Consider the following 20,886-nt stretch of genomic DNA (forward strand, 5'->3'; position numbering starts at 1 on the left):
CATAATAATGTAAAATAATGCTTTATTCACTTATTGTAAGACAAAGTGATAATTTACATATATGAAAACAGCTTTGCAAAACTGTTGACTATTCAAAACCTTCATGCTTCCTAGGAAAGATTATGGAATTATGGTTAAATCTTATTAATAAGATGCTGTTAAATATACTTTTTAAAACTTTGCTAGGGAATTCCCTGGCAGTCCATTGGTTAGCAGTCCACACTCTCACGACAGGGCCCAGGTTCAGTCTAGTCAGAGAACTAAAATCTCACAAGCTGCATGGCATGGCCAAAAAAAGAAAAACACCTTTGCTAGTCAAAAGTATGTGCATTTTTGCCAGAAATCCTTTACAAAATTCATTTTCTTGAGAGAAGGTCAGTTTCTGCTTACACTTTGTGCTCTCTGAAGTGAAATGAATCATGGCACCCATGGAAAGAAAAGTGAGTTCTTCAACATCTCCATTTTCATGGAAGCTGAAAGCAAACACTGGAGATGACACATTAGACAGACAGGACTTGGAAGACAAGACAGAATGATGGAGCTAGGAGAACAGTTTCTGTTCCAACTTGGCCACTCAGTAACTGGCAGGTCCCTTAATTCTCTTGAGCCTCAGTTTCATTGTCTTATGAAAATGGAGGAATAAATCCTACATAATTTGGTCTTATAAGGACTAGACATGGTGCACATTGGGCTTCCCTGGTGGCTCAGACTGTAAAGAATCTGTCTGCAATGCAGGAGACCTGGGTTCGATCCCTGGGTGGAGAAGGTCCCCTGGAGTAGGAAATGGCAACCCACTCCAGTGTTCTTGCCTGGAGAATCCCATGGACAGAGGAGCCTGACGGACGAAAGTCTATGGTGTCACAAAGAGTTGGACACGACTGAGTGACTAAACAGCAGCAGCAGCAGTATGGTGCATTGCAAATGCTTAGCCCAGTTTTAAACTACAACTTTGGAAGAATAAACTACAACTTTGGAAGAATAAAGGATTTGAGGAGGATATGTTCCAAATGTTAATAGAAGTTACCTGTGAGGGTGTGGATGATGGATGGAAGGGAAGGGAAGATGTAGGGACTTTTCCCTCATGTACCGCTGTTTGAAAATTTTTTTCAAGCAAGCGAGAATGGCTGAGATGTCTCAAGAAGAGTGTGTAAATAAGATATGAAAAGACCACTTAGCAAGCACATATATTATCACAAATTTGTTTATTTTTAATGCTTTCAATTTTATCTCCTTTGTAATCCTATGCATTTTATTTTATGCACTTAAAAGGCAGGATAGGAACTTCCCTGGTGGTCCAGTAGTTAAGAATCTGCTGGCCTGTGTAGAGGACACAGGTTCAGTCTCTGGGAAGATCCTCACGCACAGGGCAACTAAGCCCCTGCGTCTCAGAGCGTGTGCTGCACAAAAGAGAATCCACCACAGGGCAAACCGCGTGCATGACAATGAAGAGTAGCCCCATTTGCCCCAACTAGAAAAAGGCTGTGCACAGCAGCCAAGACCCAGCACAGCGCCAAGTAAGCAAATACATAGTTTTTTTGTTTTTTTAGTGCCAGGATAAATACAGTAGTCTCTTAGTGTCCAAGGGGCATTGGTTCCAGGACCTACATCTCAGGGGTTACCAAAATCCTTGGATGATCTAGTCCCTTATTTAAAATGCTATAGTTTTTGCATATAACTTAAACACATCCTCCTGTATCATCTGAATCATCTCTGTTACTTACAATACTTGGTGCAATGTAAATGCTATATAAATAGTTGTAAATACAGTGTAAATAGGGGCAAATTTTAAGTTTTGCTTTTTGGAGATTTATTTTCTATCTATGGTGTGTTGGATCCTTGGACACAGAGGGCTGACTAAATTTTCTCTTTTGAGTTTTAGAATAAGGAGTTAGTATTTTAGTGACTTTCAGTGAGGTGTGGGCTTTCTGTTTTTTTAAACTGTGACTTGTGGGTTTTTTTTTAATATATTCATTGTGTTTCAGTCACTTGTATTTTTTTTTAAAGGGAGCATTTAGAAATGTGTTTCTCTGCACTGAATCTGTTAGCTGCAGCACACGTGGCTCTTTTGGTCTGCAAGCTTTTGATTGAGTCATGTGGGATCTAGTTCCCTGACCAGGGGTCAAATCCCGAGCCCCTGCATTGGGAGTGTGGAGTTCTTAGCCATTGGACTGATAAGGAAATCTGAGTCACCTGTATAAATTGGTCCTGAATATTCATTAGAAGGACTGATGTTGAAGCTGAAACTCCAATACTTTGGCCACCTGATGGGAAGAACGGACTCATTGGAAAAGACCCTGATGTTGGGAAAGAGTGAAGGCGGGAGAACGGGCCGACAGAGGATGAGATGGCTGGATGGCATCACTGACTCAATGGACGTGAGTTTGAGTGAACTCCAGGAGTTGGTGATGGACTGGGAGGCCTGGCGTGCTACAGTCCCTGGGGTCGCAAAGAGTTGGAGACGACTGAGCGACTGAACTGAACTGTATAAATTACTCTTTTTTTATGTTAGTTTTATGTTAAAGTTGTCGCACCTTTGGCTAATGGGAATTCATCTCTTTCGCTGCAGTGTTCTTTTGGTATCACTTATTAACCTTTGATAACTTCTTGCTTTCTTGTCAACATCAAAATGCCTGAGACTCATCTTCTAAATACATATCCTGTTTCAGACTTGAGATCAGTCCAAGGAATCTTTGCTTTTTTTAAGTGGGGAATGAACCACAGTCTGGGTACTGGGTGTTCTCAGTGTTATTGGGATGTCCTTGCCTCTAGGACTTTTCAGTACACAAACATAGAATATATTTTCTTTAGGGGATAGTGCTAGCATTTGTGGGGAGGGAAGAATCACTTCACATGGTTTTTTATTCAGACTTAACATGAATTTTTATTTCGCTTATTGAATTTTATACCTATATCTTTTTTCTCTTAATTAAAGTTCTTGGTTCCCCAAAATATTGTTTTTATTGGATTAGTTACTACATGTATTTAAATAGCTTTCAAATAATAATGTCAGTATTAACTACAAATTGACTGTTGAATTCAGCCTCAAATTTGTTTGCAGTACTTTACTAGGATGTACAGTTAAAATACTGTATTCTAAAGGCAGTTGAAATAGTTAATATTTCTTTGTGGTTGTATCACTGATTTTTGTGCAGTTAGATTAGCTCATTTGTTTTCCTTATTTAAAAATGTTTTTTTCTGTTTTGAATATGTATAACTATTACAAGTTAGGAGTCTTTACTTCCATCATCCTTTCTACTTCATTCCTTCTTCCTCTTGTTGGTCATTTTGAAAACTTAGTTTGGAGTTTGTTTTTCCAGTGTTTTTGTAGCAAAATTAAACATACTTGTTCTTGCTCCTCTCCCCCAAATACAAAAGATAGCCTACTAGAGAGAAAAAGTTGGCTTAAAGCTCAACATTCAGAAAACTAAGATCATGGCAACCGGTCCCATCACTTCATGGCAAATAGATGGGGAAACAGTGGAAACTGTGTCAGACTTTATTTTTTTGGGCTCCAAAATCACTGCAGATGGTGATTGCAGCCATGAAATTAAAAGACGCTTACTCCTTGGAAGGAAAGTTATGACCAACCTAGATAGCATATTCAAAAGCAGAGACATTCCTTTGCCAACAAAGGTCTGTCTAGTCAAGGCTATGGTTTTTCCTGTGGTCATGTATGGATGTGACAGTTGGACTGTGAAGAAAGCTGAGGGCCGAAGAACTGATACTTCTGAACTGTGGTGTTGGAGAAGACTCTTGAGAGTCCTTTGTACTGCAAGGAGATCAGCCCTGGGATTTCTTTGGAAGGACTGATGCTGAAGCTGAAACTCCAATACTTTGGCCACCTCATGTGAAGAGTTGACTCATTGGAAAAGACTCTGATGCTGGGAGGAATTGGGGGTAGGAGGAGAAGGGGATGGCAGAGGATGAGATGGCTGGATGGCATCACTGACTTGATGGACGTGAGTTTGAGTGATCTCTGAGAGTTGGTGATGGACAGGGAGGCCTGGCGTGCTGCAACTCATGGAGTCACAAAGAGTCAGATACGACTGAGTGACTGAACTGAACTGATATATGCTGTTTGGCATTTTCCTTTTTATAGATTATGTAGCCTGAAGATTATTTCATATCATTATATAAAGATCTTTTATGGCTCCATAGTGTTCCATTATGCTTGTTTATCTTCATATATTCATTGTTTTTATTAATGGATTTATGGACTGTTACCAAGTTTTTACTTCAGATAATGTTGTAATTAATCATATGCATTTATTGTTTCATATTTATGGGGATGTAGACTTTTCAGAGGAGATTTCTAGAAGTAGGATTGTCAAGCTAAAGACATGTACTTTTTCATGATTTCTGTCAGGGATAATGTCATTTTGCATTCCTAGCACAGTGTATTGGCCTTATCGTTGCCAATGGTGTCAGATATTTTTCGATTTTTGCCAGTCTTATCAGATAAGCATTGTCTCATGTAGTTTAAAAAATTGTACTAAAATGTCAATAACAGAATTCACTATTTTAGCCATTTTAAAGTCTATAGTTCAGTAACAGTAAGGACATTCTCTTTGTTGTGCAACTGTCGCCACTGTTCATCCCTCACTGGAATTCCTTACCAATTAACTGACAGCTCCTCATTCTTCCTCCCACCTGTCTGGGGCAGCCACCACTCTACTGGCAGTGGTTTTGACTCCTCTAGGCACCTCATAAAAATGAAATCATATAGCTTTTGCCTGTTTGTAACTGGCTTATGTCACTTAGCAGACCTGGTTCATCTTGTTGTAGCATTTGTCAGAATTTTGTTTCTTTTTAAAGCCGAATACTATTCTATTGTATGTATGTAGCACATTTTGTTTATCCATTCATCTTTTATAGACACTTGTTTTGCCCATTTTTTTATTGGTTTTGTTTTTCTTCTGTTATTTAAATGTGTATTGTTAATGATAGGAAGCATCTTTACATATGTTTAAGTTATTTTCATTTCTTTTGTGAATTTACTGTTTGTATCTTTGCCTTTAAAAAATTGAGTATTGATCTTATTTTCCCTTTTTTTAAACATTTTTTGGCTGCAGCACGTGGGATCTTGATTCCCCAAACAGGGATTGAACCCACGTCCCCCAGCTGTGGAAGCACAGAGTCTTAACCACTGGACTGCTAGGGAAGTCCCTTGATCTTATTTTCCTTTAATTTTTAGGAACTAATTGTGTCTTTGTGAGATGTTATCAATTATTTTCCTACATTTCCTTTTGTCTTTTTTACTTTGTTGATGCTTTTGCCATGAGTACTTTAAAAAAAACTTATGTAATACAATTTATCCATATGTATTTCTTCTAGATTTTGAGCAGTAGCTGGAAGCTTTTCCACCCACCCCCTGCCCCAAAATTAGGTTATGAAGGTATTCACTCCTATTTTCTTATAGTGCTTTATATTGTTTCATTTTACATTTTAATCTCTCATCCATTTGGAGTTAATTATGGTGTGTAATATGAAGTACAGGTCCAATTTTGTTTTTCTAAATGGCTATCCAATAGTTCTTAATACTAATGATTAAATTGCCCATCTTTCTTTCTTATACTGAGTACCATCTACTTTGGAGAAATGTCTGGGTTCTTTGCCCTTTTTTTTATCTGGATTATTATTTTTTTTTTGCTGTTACATGAATTCTTTATATACTTTGGATATTTATCCCTTATCAGGTATATGATTTAAGATAGCACGTTTATCATATACTAGATTTCAGTGTATTCTTGGGTCTGTTTCTGGATTTATTAATTCTCTCGGTCTGTTTGTTCATCTACCAGTATCACATCATTTATCTAGAGGCTGTTGGTGAATCCCATAAATTCTGATATATTGTATTTCCATGTTCATTTGTCTCAGGAAAATTTTTTAAATTTCTCATTTAATTTCTTGTTTGATCAGTTTGATATTTAAGATGGTCTCCGTGCTACGTGAAAACTGGGAAATTTTCTTGTTCATTTCTACATTATGTATGATAGTGCCAAACACCAATTTTTAGGTACCCCATTATAAATGCTTATCTTTTACAGTTCTTTATATACTGTCAGTCCCATCACTTCATGGTAAATAGATGGAGAAACAGTGGAAACAGTGTCAGACTTTATTTTTTGGGGCTCCAAAATCACTGCAGATGGTGATCGCAGCCGTGAAATTAATAGACGCTTACTCCTTGGAAGGAAAGCTATGACCAACCTAGACAGCATATTCAAAAGCAGAGACATTACTTTGCCAACAAAGGTCCGTCTAGTCAAGGCTATGGTTTTTCCAGTGGTCATGTATGGATGTGAGAGTTGGACTGTGAAGAAGGCTGAGCACCAAAGAATTGATGCTTTTGAACTGTGGTGCTAGAGAAGACTCTTGAGAGTCCCTTGGACTGCAAGGAGACCAACCAGTCCATTCTAAAGGAGATTAGTCCTGGGTGTTCATTGGAAGGACTGATGCTGAAGCTGAAACTCCAATACTTTGGCCACCTCATGTGAAGAGTTGACTCATTGGAAAAGACTCTGATGCTGGGAGGAATTGGGGGCAGGAGGAGAAGGGGATGACAGAGGATGAGATGGCTGGATGGCATCACTGACTCGATGGATATGAGTTTGGGTGAACTCCGGGAGTTGGTGATGGACAGGGAGGCCTGGCGTGCTGCGATTCATGGGGTCACAAAGTCGGACACGACTGAGTGACTGAACTAAACTGAAGCAGTTTGAAGAATAACCTTGATGATTGACCTGCAAATGCTTTTTTCAGAAATTAAAATAGATTATGTATCCTGTTTTGCTTTAAGCCACATACCTCCTCAGGGAATTCCCAGTTGGTTAGAATCATACTTGTAGAATGCTTGAAATATGTCTTTTTCATTTTGTAAATGAGAAAGTGAAGACTCAAAGAGGATATAAAATGACCTGCTTAACTGCGCCCCCCCCCCCCCCGCCCCGCCCCCACCCGCAAGAAGTTTTCTTGTGGCTATGCGCAATACTCAGGTTTATCTACATCTGGTAGGCTGATTCTTCTTCTTACATCCTCAGTAACACTCTTTGAAGATAATTCAACTCGTCATTCTACTTCTTGTTACAGGTTTTATTCTGATTTTGTATTTCTTCTTCAGTTCGATTTGGTAATTGCTGTTTATCCAGCAGTTTGAACATTTTGTCTAAATTGTCTACTTTATTGGCATAAAGCTGTTTATAGTATTTCCTTATAATCCTTTAAATTTCTGTAAGGTTGGAAGTGATGTTCCTCCTGTTTTTTTATCTTGTACTTCATGGATCTTTTGTCCCTCTCCTTTCTTCCTCTCCATATGCCTGTTTTAACATTGATCTTTTTAAAAGAAATAAGCTGGCTTTATTGACCTTTGTCCCCTCTTCTATTTTTCTGTTTTGCATTTCATTGGTTTCCATGCTAAGCTTTATCATTTCCTTCTCTTTGGTTGCTTTGGATTTAGTTTGCTCTTTTTCTGATTTCTTAAGGTACAAGATTAGGTTGTTGATTTGAGGTCTTCTGTAATACAGGTATTTAATAAAGCTTCAGATGTCTTTAAACACTGCTTTAGCTGCATCGTGTAGGTTTTTATATTTTGTGTTTTCATATTCTTTTAGTTCAGATTACTTCTTCCTGCCTTCTGTAATTCTTTGAGCCATGGATTATTTCTCATGTGGAGATTTTTCGCATTTCATTCTGTTTTAATTCTGATTTAATTCTCTTGGAGTAAAGCGTTTTCTATGATTTCACTCCTTTTAAATTCATTGATTTGTGGGCTGACTTATGAGGTATCTTGGGAAATATTTGTGTGCTTGAAAAGAAAATGTATTTTGCTGTTGTTGGTTGGAGTGTTCTATAAATGTCATTTAAGTCAAATTGGTTGATATTGTTGTTCAATGCTGTATCTTCGGTTGTTTTCTCTCTAGTTGTATCATATTGTTCAATGCTATATCTTTGTTTTCTGTCTAGTTGTATCAGTTAACAGTGTGGTCTTCCACTACTATTACTGTATTGTCTGTTTTTCCTTTTTGTTAGGTTTGTATCATGTATTTTGGGATTCTCTTTTTAGGTGTTTCTGTGTGTAATAGTTAAATCTTCCTGATGGTTAACTCTGTTATCATTATGAAACATTCCCCTTTGTGTCTTTCAGTTTTCCTTATTCTGATGTCTACTTTGTCTCATGTTATATAATATTCCAGCTTTCTTTGAATTAGTGTTTCCATGGTTTAAAAAAAAATTCATTCTTTTAAACCTGTTTGTGTCTTTGAATCTAAACTGTCTCTTGTAGACAACATAAGTATGGTTAAATCTTTTATCCGGTCTATGAAACTTGACCACTAGAGTATCTGATCTAGCCCAAACATTTAATGTGATTACTGATAGAGTTGGATTTATACCAGCCACTGTGCTCTTTGTTTTCTGTGTCAGATGTCCTTTTTGTCTCTCTACCTCTTCTACCATCTTCTTTTGTGTTAAATGGAAAAATAAAGTTATACTATTTAAATTTCCCTCCTCCTCCCTTTCTTCCGCCTTGCCTTCCTCCCTGCATACCTATATCCATTGGAGTTTTTTCCTTAGTCTTCTTTAAAATAATACTCATTTAGTTCCAGCAAAATGCAGAAACTATGCTCCAGTATGTCTTCATTTACCCCTTTCCTTTGTTCATTATTGTCAGAAATATTACAAGGTCACATAACTCAATACTGTTTTATACTTACTATTTTATGCAATCTTTTGCTTTTAAGTGAGTTTTTAAAGGTAAAAATAGAAAATATATAGTCTTTCTTGTTCATTTACCTTTGTAGCTATCTTTTCTTTATATGGATTTGAAATACTGTGTGATATTAATTTACTTAAAATTGGCAGGAGTTCTTTTAGTATTGCTTATAAGGCATATCTGCTAGCAACAAATTCAGCCTTTGTTTACTTGTAAATGTCTGTTTCATCTTCAGCTTTGAAGGGTATTTTGCTGGGTATAGATTCTTGGTTGATAGTTTGTTTCTTTCAGCACTGAATATGTTATCCTAATGCCTTTTGGTTTCCAGTATTTCTAGTGAGAGGTTATCTGGTAACTGTATTGTTCCCTTAAATGGGATAAGTTGTTTTTTTCTTGTTGCTTTTCCAGTATATAATATATACTCTTTGTTTAATGTCAGCAGTTTGACTGTGATGCATCTGGGTATGATGCTCTGGATCTTCAATGAATATTTTTCACCATATTTGGGGAAGTTTTCAGTTACTATTTTTTCTGCTTTCTCCTCTTTTTGAGGCTCTTGTCGCTACTGGGAGACTTGCTTGAACACTACTCTCTGAAGTGAAAGTGAAGTGCGAGTCACTCAGTCATGTCTGACTCTTTGCGACCCCATGGACTATACAGTCCATGGAATTCTCCAGGCCAGAATACTGGAGTGGGTAGCCTTTCCCTTCTTAAAGAGATCCTCCCAACCCAGGGATTGAACCCAGGTCTCCTGCTTTACAGGCAAATTCTTTTTTACAGTGGCTTACAGCTGAGCCACAAGGGAAGCCCACTGAGGCTTTTCCTGTTTTCTTCATTACTTTCCGTCTTGTTCTTTAAATTCAAATTCAAGTTCATTGACTCTTTCTCATCTCTCATCTACTGTTGAGCTCCTCTAGTAAACTTTTCACTATAGTCATAGTGTGTGTGTGTGTGTGACATATTCACACTGCTACATTTACTTATTTTTGGCTGTGCTGGGTCTTTACTGCTGCATGCAGGCTTTCTCTAGTTGCAGAGAGTGAGGGCTGCTCTCTAGTTGTGGTGCATAGGTTTCTCACTGCTGGCTTCCCTTGCTGTGGAAGTCTGTAGGCACACAGGCTTCTTTAATTGCAGCACTTGGGCTTAGTTGCGAGTTGCTGGCCCTAAGGCATGTGGGCTTCAGTAGTTGTGGCACAGAAGCTCATTAGCTGTGGCTCACAGGCTGTGGAACCTTCCTGGACCAAGGATCAAACCTGTGTCCCCTGCATTGGCAGGTGGATTCTTATCCGCCATGCCACCAGAGAAGTCCCAGTCATACTTTTTTTCTTTGGATAGGAAAAAAAAAGACCTTTATTCCCCTATTTTCAAACAGATGGTTGCTAGTATAACATTTATGAGTTTTGGCAGATATATCATAGTTTCCCAATTACCTTCAGATAGTAACACAACTTGTATTATGCATTAACCAGGAAAACAAGACGTTTTAACCTTTTCCCAAGTACATCAATTAATCCATCCATACTTCTTTCTTTCGAGCAATTTCTACACATGTTGATTAGTTTTTCTTCCTCTTTTTGCCTCTCCAGTTATTTTTGGATCTACTGTCCATTTAAGAATTAATAATAGAGAAGGACAACAGTGATCTCTTTTATTCTTGGACTTCGGCTAGATCATTTCCTTAGGAGATACACCTGTGGCGGATTCATTTTGATATTTGGCAAAACTAATACAATTATATAAAGTTTAAAAATAAAATAAAATTAAAAAAGAACTAGCTGAACTTGTTTTACTTCAAGAATACAAGAGAAACCTAAAATAAACTTTTTTCAGTGAAGTATATACAATAGGCATTAGCTCTTTTTTTAAAGAATTCCTGAAAATAAAAGGTTGAAAAAACAGTGGGAAAAATAAGAGTAATTATATGGTTCATTCAGTGATATTTCTTAACTAAAGAATTTCATTCTCTTAACTGAGGTTCAATATTTGATGAATCGTTATTTTTATTAATGAGTCATTGTCATTTTTCCTACTAATTCTTTAAATGTGGTTTCCTTTAGTTCTTTACTCATTATTTGATAGAGTGTCCCTCAGTTTGGGTTTGATGTATAAGTAAATTATTAATGTGTCTCTTAGTGTGTGTGTATTTTCTGTCTTTTAAGGTTAACGATGTTGGGATTTCATTTGCTTCTAGTTAGATGAGATTAATTGGAATGTGGCACTTGATAATCACAGTCCCTAATTTGCTGTCTGACAGGTTCGTTTTGTTGCTGGGACTGCTGTTTGTTTTCACTACCACTGGTTTTCAAGCCACTACCCTTGTCACTCTCACACTTACTGGTGTTCTAATAACAACTTAAGGTTCAGTTCAGTTCAGTTCAGTCGTTCAGTCATGTCTGACTCTTTGCAACCCCGTGAATCACAGCATGCCAGCCCTCCCTGAACATCACCATCTCCCGGAGTTCACTCAAACTCACATCCATTGAGTTGCTGATGCCATCCAGCCATCTCATCCTCTGTCGTTCCCTTCTCCTCCTGCTCCCAATCCCTCCCAGCATCAGAGTCTTTTCCAATGAGTCAACTCTTTGCATGAGGTGGCCAAAGTACTGGAGTATATGTATGCAAATTTGAATTCCTTGGCCATGCATAATATTTTTTTAGCCTGTGATGAATCTTTTAGTTATAGTTTCTATACACAAACTTTTTCAGATACCACTGATTTAATATTTCATTAAATTCCTTTTGGCATTACTAAAAGTTAGCTGCTTGCAAGAACAGAAATTTCTGCAAGTAACCTAAGGAAAGGAGATACAGGTCAGTCTTTTGGAAATAAGGTTTAGAGGTACAACCCAGATACAGGCACAATTCTGTTGTTAGGATGCTTTTCTCTGTGTCTCTATGTGTATGTCTGGGTCTGCCTTACACTGTATGTTCTCTCATGTCTGCATGTCTCTCTTCTGTTCCTTTCTGTTTATCATCATTCTCTGGTTGCATTTGTGAAGAACGGCCAGTGACTTCTGAATCCACATAACCAGTTACATCTCTATTGTCCATGCTCACCTAAATGATACAGCCTGTGTGTGCCAAGTTCAGATTCCCAGGAGGAGAACTTTAATGTACCCATCCTGGTCCAATTAGATTTGGCAGAATAGTCATCCCTTTCTGTAAAATCTGTAGAGGGCAAGTTTCTAAAAGGTGGATGTGAGCCAAGAGTGGTCTCAGTAGTACAACTTTTGGAGTGAGTTTGGTGCGTGTGTGCTCAGTTGCTTCAGTCATGTCCGACTTTGTGACCCTGTGGACTGTAGCCCACCAGGCTCCTCTGTCCATGAGTTTCTTCAGGCAAGAATACTGGAGTGGGTTGCTGTGCCCTCCAAGGGATCTTTCTGATGCAGGGTTTGAACCGTCGTCTCTTGTCTCCTGCATTGGCAGGCAGGTTCTTTACTGGTAGCGCCACCTATAGTAAATCCCAAATGTTTTTGGAAACCTGATATTTTCTTTTGCTGAGGAAAGTCTGTGCCATTTCTGAAACAGTGGTCACAATAGAATTAAACATTATATATAGATATGTTGTTTTTAGTCATTTCATTTGGAAATACTTTGTGCATAAAAACAGAAACATGCTCGTAAAATATGAAAACTGTTGTCTATACCTTGTCCATATATTAACAACAGTTAGTCTTAAACAATAAAAGGCTTCTGGTTAAATATTCTGGAACTCAAAAGTTGAATGATGAGAATTCAATGTTAGCATATTTAGGGGCCCCAGTGAACATTTCCCTTTGAAATCCTCCCCAAGTGGAGCCACTTGAGAAGAAAAAGGGAATCAGGCAAATAAAGATCGAAGTAAATTTTATCTCATCGCTGAGAAAAAGTTGTGTTGGAGGTTGTTGCTTAGATCTGCAGTAATGTCAGATTACTGCATGTATTCTCTGTCCCCTACGTTTAGATCTTGGAACTGCCCACTGAAGGGCAGAGCTTGTCCCTGGTGTCATTGCCTCATTCATTCCTGTGCCTTCATTCTTTCTGTTCTGCTCCTTGCTTCTGAGTGGCATACTATATGGTAAAGATCATATATCCCACTTAAAGTTACAAGCTTCTTGTGAGGTCTGCCTAAAGATTGGCCATTTGTCTGAGTTGCAGATGCTGAGTGTTACCAAAAATGTAAGATTGATAGGAGCACTCTGTAGTCCATTTAGCTGGCATTCTGTTGGGAAAGTCTCCACCTACCTGGTTATCATTAGTTGTTATTATTAAATTTTGGTAATAGGCAAGTAGAGGTGCTTTGAATTAGCTTCCAGGGCCTTCTGATTGCCTGCGTCTTGTATTCTAGTCTTGATTTTGTTGAAGACTTAGACTTCCCTGGTGGTTCAGACAGTAAAGAATCTGCCTTCAATGCAGGAGATCCGGATTCGATCCTTGAGTTGCAAAGATCCCCTGGAGGAGGAAATGGCAACCCACTTCAGTATTCTTGCCTGGAGAATTCCATGGACAGAGGAGCCTGGCAGGCTACAGTCCATGGGGTTGCCAAGAGTTGGACACGACTGAGTGACTAACACACTTGTGAGCTGCACGTGGTATGACTTTCAAATGTGCCTGATTTGATTTTCTAGCATTTCAGCTCCCCAGGACAGCCATGTTAGGGTCTTCATGGGACCATCTGTTCTTCAGTGTCTCCCCTTGTTTTGGACCCAGGCCTAATGAAATCCTGTTTCTCTGGATTCTTGTGGGGGTAGTGTGTGATCCACTGCTACTTAGCATATCTCTGCCTCTTCCATTATTATATTTTAGAAATAGCTGATTCTGATCCTAACCTTAAACTTGTAGGGCCCCCAAATAGTTTTTTTGTGTGTGTGTTTGTGTGGTTCTCTAACCTCCTTCAGGACCCAGAAGTTGAGTCTTCTGCAGTGAGTAGAGGACATCCTCAAGATCCTGTGGCTACTGGTATTCCTAATGGAGTGCTGCTGCTTTGTCACTAAGCTGATTGCCTGGCCAGTGGTTCTCCCTTCATGTGACCCTGAACTTTGAGTGCTAGTACCCTATTTTTGGATTAAGCTAGGGTAGTCAAAGCCCTGGTTTTTTCAGTAGTTATGTATGGATGTGAGAGTTGGACTATAAGGAAAGCTGAGTGCTGAAAAATTGATGCTTTTGAACTGTGGTGTTGGAGAAGACTCTTGAGAGTCCTTTGGACTGCAAGGAGATCCAACCAGTCCATCCTAAAGGAAATCAGTCCTGAATATTCATTGCAAGGACTGATGCTGAAGCTGAAACTCCAATACTTTGGTCACCTGATGTGAAGAACTGACTCATGTGAAAAGACCCTCATGCTGGGAATGATTGAAGGCAGGAGGAGAATGGGACGACAGTGGATGACATAGTTGGATGGTATCACCGACTTAATGGACATGGGTTTAGGTAGACTCTGGCAGTTGGTGATGGACAGGGAGGCCTGGAGTGCTGTTGTTCATGGGTCTCAAAAGAGTTGGACATGACTGAGCAACTGAACTGAACTGCCCTTTTGATAGATACAGTATAAGATTTTTATTAGGGCAAAAACACATTCATGCCCTGAATATATAACCTTCCTATTTAGACCACAAGTCCTTGTAATTGTTTCAGGAGTGGTGTTTTATCTGAGGACAAATCCCCAGGCTGGTGTGTTGTTACCTGCTCTGATGAAGTCTTTCGCACTGAGAAGTCAGGTAGATTGGTGGTCTGCCTAGATTTGGATGGTCAGTCAGCCAGTCTGACCAAGTTCTAAGGCTCCTAGTAACTGACAAGTTAGATGCCAGTTCTTCATCTGACTGCTGTGCACCTGTGAGGCTTGTGCCCCATGTCTGTCCTCTCTTCCATGGGTTTAGGTTAACCAATGGCACCCCACTCCAGTACTCTTGCCTGGAGAATCCCATGGGTGGAGGAGCCTGGAAGGCTGCAGTCCATGGGGTCACTGAGGGTCGGACACGACTGAGCGACTTCACTTTGACTTTTCACTTTCATGCACTGGAGAAGGCAATGGCAACCCACTCCAGTGTTCTTGCCTGGAGAATCCCAGGGACGGGGGAGCCTGGTGGGCTGCCGTCTATGGGGTCGCACAGAGTCAGACACGACTGAAGCGACTTAGCAGCAGCAGCAGTAGCTATAATACTGTATTTCTTTCAAGATACCATCTATTTTTAAATGCATCCCAATACCAGAGATACAACTTCTCCCCCTCAGTTTTATTGAGAAATAATTGACATACATCCCTGTATAAATTTAAGGTGTACAGTATTGTGGTTTAATTTACACATGCAGGCATACCTTATTTTATTGTGCTTTGCTTTACTGTGCTTCACAGATACCATATGTTTTACAAATTAAAGGTGTTTTTAAATTAGCAATAAGGAACTTTAAAACTAAGGTATATACATTTTCTATTTTTTTGGTTATAAGGAAATGGCAACCCACTCCAGTGTTCTTGCCTGGAGCATTCCAGGGACGGCGGAGCCTGGTGGGCTGCTGTCTGTGGGGTCGCACAGAGTCGGACACGACTGAAGCGACTTAGTAGTAGTAGTAGTAGTATAGTGTAGTGTATATATTAACTTTTATGTGCACTGGGAAGCCATAACATTTGTGTGACTCACTTCTTGTGATACTGGCTTTGTTCCTGTGGTCTGGAAACAATTCTGTGATATCTCTGATATTTACCAAACCGAGGTAGGCCTATATAGTGAAATGATTACCACAGTAAGTTTAGTTAGCTTCCATCATCTCATATAGAGAGACTAAACTTATGTTTGGAGATCAGTAAAATGTAGTTGTATGGTTAGCACTAGAGATTAAAAGATGGAAGTGCTCTTTAGCACTTGGCAGGATCTAAGCTGGTGCCCCAGCTTCAGTAGCTTTGCTTGTATGTGTCAAAGTGACATGGATTCATTGCAGAATCTTGCTGGCTTAGGTCGTGACCAAATTCAGTTGGCTCTTTCCAGTGTGCTGCTTTCCTTCTAATATACTTAATTCTCAAGGATGGCATTGCCACCATCTTATCCAGTAATATAAAATATTTTTGTTCAGCTATGGGCTTCCCTCATGGCTCAGTGGTAAAGAATCTGCCTACCAATGCAGGAGACACGGGTTCGACCCCTGGGTCAGGAAGATCCCCTGAAGGAGGGAATGGCTACCCACTTTGGTATTCTTGCCTCGAGAATCCCATGAACAGAGACTGGCGGGGCTAGAGTCCATGGGGTTGCAAAAGAGTTAGGCATGACTTAGCGACTAAACAACTCCCCTTTTCTCTCCTGCTTCTGGCAACTTGCTTAATTCCTGATCATACTTTTATGATGTGGATTTTGGCAGGCGTCGTCAGCCTGCTTGGTATGGTTTTGGTGGCTTCATTGATCTTTGGAATATTGTGTATGAGTCCCGGAAGCTTTGGTACAGAACTGTCCATGTCCATTTGTCTGTTTTCCCACGTGAAGTTAATTCTGTTTAAGTATGTGTCGTTAATGTTAATGCCCAAAAGCCATTCACTACATGTAAATCTTTGAAGTCCTGTTAAATACTCCATTTTACTAACTTCTCTGGGTATACCTTTATTCTCAGGGCAGTTGAGGTTGAGGTGTATTTTGTTGTCTGCTAGCAAATGTAAGATTCTCCCCTCTCCCTTTTTTCTAAGGTGAAATCGATCATTCTTTTAATTTTTATTGTTTATTGTTTTTAGCTGCACTGGATCTTTGCTGGCCTCGAACAGGCTTAGTTGCCCTGAGGCATGGGATCTTAGTTCCCGACCAGCCATCGAATACACACCCCCTGCATTGGAAGGCAGATTCTTAACCACTGGACTGACTGCCAGGGAAGTCCCTAAATTTCTAATAAGTACTGTTCATCAGAAATTTGCAGGCTGCAGAGACAGGGCATGGTCCTGTACTTGATCCATCACTGTCTTAAGAGGTATACTCTATTATTTATAGTTTGTAGAGGCTCACCTGGGAACTCCCATCTGTATGTCCAGGCCCGTTGAAGCCAGATAGCTATAACTTTGATTTCATTTGAATCCATTTCTGGGCTTCCTAGAGCTTTAATTGTATTGGATGGATACACAAGCCATGGATTTTACCCAACATCTGTAAGTTACTGGTCTTATTAACTACTTAGCTAAATCTCTAGTGATCTTAATTTAACCAGATCCCTAAAAAAAACTAAGTTTAAAAGAATCCCCTCAAATCTAAACAATATCTGCTTCCCCTGCCTCACATTTAAGTCTGCTTCTTTATTTTTTATATAAATTTAAAAAATATTTATTTATTTATAAAGTACTTGGTTGTTTTGGGTCTTCATTGCTGCATGCGCTTTCTCTAGTTGTGATGAGCTGGGGCTACTCATCTTTGTGGCCTGCGGGCCTCTCATTGTGGTGGCTTTTCTTGTGGCCCACAGGCTCTAGACACGTGGGCTTTAGTTGCCCATGGCATGTGGAATCTTCCTGGACCAGGGATCAAACCTGTGTCCCTGCATTGGAAGGAGGATTCTTACCCACTATACCACCAGGGAAGTCCGGCTTCTTTATTTTTAAACAAATTAAAAAAAAAAAAACAAAAAACCAACCAAACACACACACACTTATATGGCTGCATTGGGTCTTAGTTTTGGCATGTGTGATTTACCTCCCTGACCAAGGATTGAATCTGGGCTCCTGCATTGGGAGTGTGGCGTGTTATCCACTGGACCACCAGGAAAGTCCTGTAAACCTGCTTCTTAATGTTGATCTCCTTGTGGCTCCCTTAGTCTAAACTCTCATTTTCTCAAAGCCTTCATTCTCAGAAGGGTAGCTTCGCCATTTAAGTTCCTGTGTCAAAAGTGAAGTCGCGTGGACCGTGATAGTCATCATCTTAAATACAAGCTGCCCACGGTGGCCTGGCAGAGCACCAAGACTGACCCCAACAGAGCCCCATAACCCTGAGTCTAGGCCCTCCTTTCTTCAAAGAATCCTTTGACTTGTTTTCCCTCCCACCAAAATTGTATGTTACCTTATTCTGAGTTTTAAACAGGACTAGTGACAGCTGCTGATTTCTCTTCAGAGTTGAGTACTCACTGAAGCCTGCCAGGCTCCTCTGTCCATGGAATTCTCCAGGCAAGAATACTGGAGTGGGTAACCATTTCCTCCTTCAGGGAATCTTCCTAACACAGATCAAACCCACGTCTCTTGGGTCTCCTGCACTGGCAGGCAGATTCTTTACCACTGGCGCCACCTGGGAAGTAGAGTACTTTAGTAGTTGGCAACTCTTCATGGCTTTGTAATTTGGACAGACCCAGTTGTTCGCTCTCAAAGAGTGCCTGTTTTCACTTGAGTATTCCCAAATCCCTAGATACCTATCAGTCTCATTTTGTCTGGCTTTTTTATCCACCGTGGTTATTGCCCTTAAATTTCTCCTGGGGTTGTGTGTTGGGGGGTGCCGGAATCTGATTGCTTTACAGTTTGTTATTCAGAGTACTAGGCATGACCCCATGCCTAAGTTTTCTGATATATTCATCTAAATTTAACCTTGTGTTTTTATCCTAAACAGCATTGAATGATGTTCTAATTCTGCATGAGGCCGCATTGGACTAGATTATTTTTCCTGAGCTGCTGCTTTTGCCCATGTTGTAAACCACTATGATCTGAGGTTAACTGAATGGGTGAGCCCTGAAGTCTGAAAGGGCCTAATTAGCACATAACTTAGTGACTTCCAAAGTTACTTGTAAGAAAGTGGTGAAAAGACAGTAAGTTCTTGAAAATCCTAGTTTAATAATGTATAGTACTTGTATTTTTTCAGTATTTTGATTTTAATTAGAGAAAGATATGAAAGGTAAAAGGCACGAGAAATAGCTTTGGCTAAAAAATACTTATTTTCTTGACTCCAAAGTAAATTAACTCTTTTGTTTTCTCTTTTTTAAATAGGGTTACACATCGTTTTGGAATGACTGTATATCATCTGGATTACGTGGGTGTATGTTGATTGAATTAGCGTTGAGAGGAAGGTTACAGCTAGAGGCTTGTGGAATGAGACGTAAAAGTCTATTAACAAGAAAGGTAAGAGGGGGCCTATGTAACATAGCCTTTTTGAAGAGTTTGTGCTGCCTAAAGATGAAGAATGTTTCTACTAATAGTTTTCTATTGTATTGAAGTATAGTTGATTTACACTGTGCTAATTCCTGCTATATTATATTCAGTTATATGTATACATATATTCTTTTTTTTTTTTTTTTTTAATTTCAAGTTGAGTTTTATTGAGGACCTTACTGAAGACTGTAGCCCAGGAGACAGCCTCTTGGATAGGTCTGAGATCCTGTACATTGTTTTTTATATTATTTTCCATTGTGGCTTATTGAAGGATATTGAATAAGTTTGCTGTATTATACAGTAGAACCATGTTGTTTTACTAATAGCTTTCAGAAGTTAAAGAAGTTGATTTTAAAGTTAAATCTTTATTGAATCATGATTCCGTATCTTTTTTTTTCATCTTTGATTTTTTTGGTTCTTTGTACATAATGAGTAATGTAATTCATTGTTAGGATCATTGGCCGTTGCCTCCTGCATATTCAAAAAGACTCCCAAAGTTTATTTGCTATTTCTGAAAACCATGATTTGGAAGACTTGACATAACTACTCAAAAGTGATACTGTGCAAATTAACCACCCATAGGCAATCGATCTTTCTGCCAGAATACAAATACTTTTCAGATCTCCTCCTCTCCATTGTTACGGTCTGTGTTAATATAGGTGTTATTGACTAGTGTCTAGAATTTTTAACTTTCATTTTAGTCTAAAATATTCAAGGCCATTTCTCTTCGTCTGTCATTGTTTCTTGGGGGATGTAGGGTGTTTCAAAACTATTTTTTTCATAATGCATTGTGTTATGATGAAATCCAAAATGCTTTAGGGTGAAAACTGAACATTTTTTGATTGATATACCAGATAGAATAATAATCCTATCGGAAAGAATATATTTTTGAAAATTATATACACAGTAGACGTGGTATAGCAGGAAATATTCCTCATGGAATATTAAAATTAAATTTAGTCATTTAAAGTAGAGTCAAATGAACTGGCATGAGATTAATTTTGAAATTACTGTTTTAGATATTTGTCATAAAGCAGAATATAATTTTTATTTCCATTTTACTGTGCAACCATAGATTTATGGGGGACAAAAACCTTAGGAATTTTTAATTATCAGTGAAATATATACATTAATTACTAATAGTAATAAAAATTACAAGTAATGTTACATTAATATTATGGATACCTGACCTAAGAAAAAATATCCAACTATACCCAGTTTATTATAATCCTGACACCTGTCTCAAAATGATGGGCAATGCAGTGTGTTGAGGCCAGATGGCAATCGATTTCAGGAGTTAATGGAAAGTAAGAAGTGGTGGCATGACCACAGCATACAGACATACAACTTTTTATCCCAGGGCTTTTTATTTTTTCTTATTCTGACACCCTACTACAAGCATGGCCCAGAATAGCACTCTCCAATCGAACTCTCTGTGATAATGAAAGGGTTCTATATCTGCTCTGTCCAGTATGGTGGCCACCAGCCACATGTCTGTGAAATAGACACTTGAAATGTGGGTCATGCAAATTGAGACATGCTGTAAATAAAAACACACTGGCTGTTTGAAGACTTACTATGGAAAAATAAGAATGTGAAATATCTCAATTACATGTCAATATTTTGGCTATGGTGGGTTAAATCAAATGTATTAAAATTAATTGTACTTATTTTTCTTTTTAAATGTAACTACTAAACAATTTAAAAATAGATTCGTGGCTTGTATTTCTGGCTCTAATTATATTTCCATTGGGTCATGTTGTCTCCGAAATAGATACTATATTCTCTTTAACCTTTTATAGTTCATTATTGACCAGAGACATATTAATACGTTAGTCTTTTGTACCTGAACGTTATTGACCAGCGATGTTTCAGTATTCACTTACTCATCAAATCACTTGCCACAGGGGTCAGTTTTTGCCAAAATCCCCCAGTCAATAATGTGCCAAGATTGATCAAAGAGAAAAGGATATGCTGTCAATGACAAGTTTTCAAGAAGACTCCCATTTTAAAAATAATATTTTTAAATTTCATAATATTTTAATAGCTAACAGATCAATAATATAACAAATTAAGCTTTGATATTACAGAATTTCAGCTAGAG

General features: G+C 38.7%; 1 protein-coding gene across 1 annotated transcript in view; it reads left to right on the forward strand.

The window, feature by feature from the left end:
• Nucleotides 1-20,886, forward strand: part of GOLPH3 (golgi phosphoprotein 3) — a 52,364-nt gene that overhangs the window by 14,816 nt on the left and 16,662 nt on the right. Inside the window, exon 2 of the mRNA XM_027519997.1 lies at nucleotides 18,621-18,752. Coding sequence (XP_027375798.1) covers nucleotides 18,621-18,752 — 132 coding nt within the window. The remainder of the gene's footprint in view (nucleotides 1-18,620; nucleotides 18,753-20,886) is intronic.

The sequence above is a fragment of the Bos indicus x Bos taurus genome, chromosome 20, assembly GCF_003369695.1.
Source record: "Bos indicus x Bos taurus breed Angus x Brahman F1 hybrid chromosome 20, Bos_hybrid_MaternalHap_v2.0, whole genome shotgun sequence".
Lineage (NCBI taxonomy): Eukaryota > Metazoa > Chordata > Mammalia > Artiodactyla > Bovidae > Bos > Bos indicus x Bos taurus.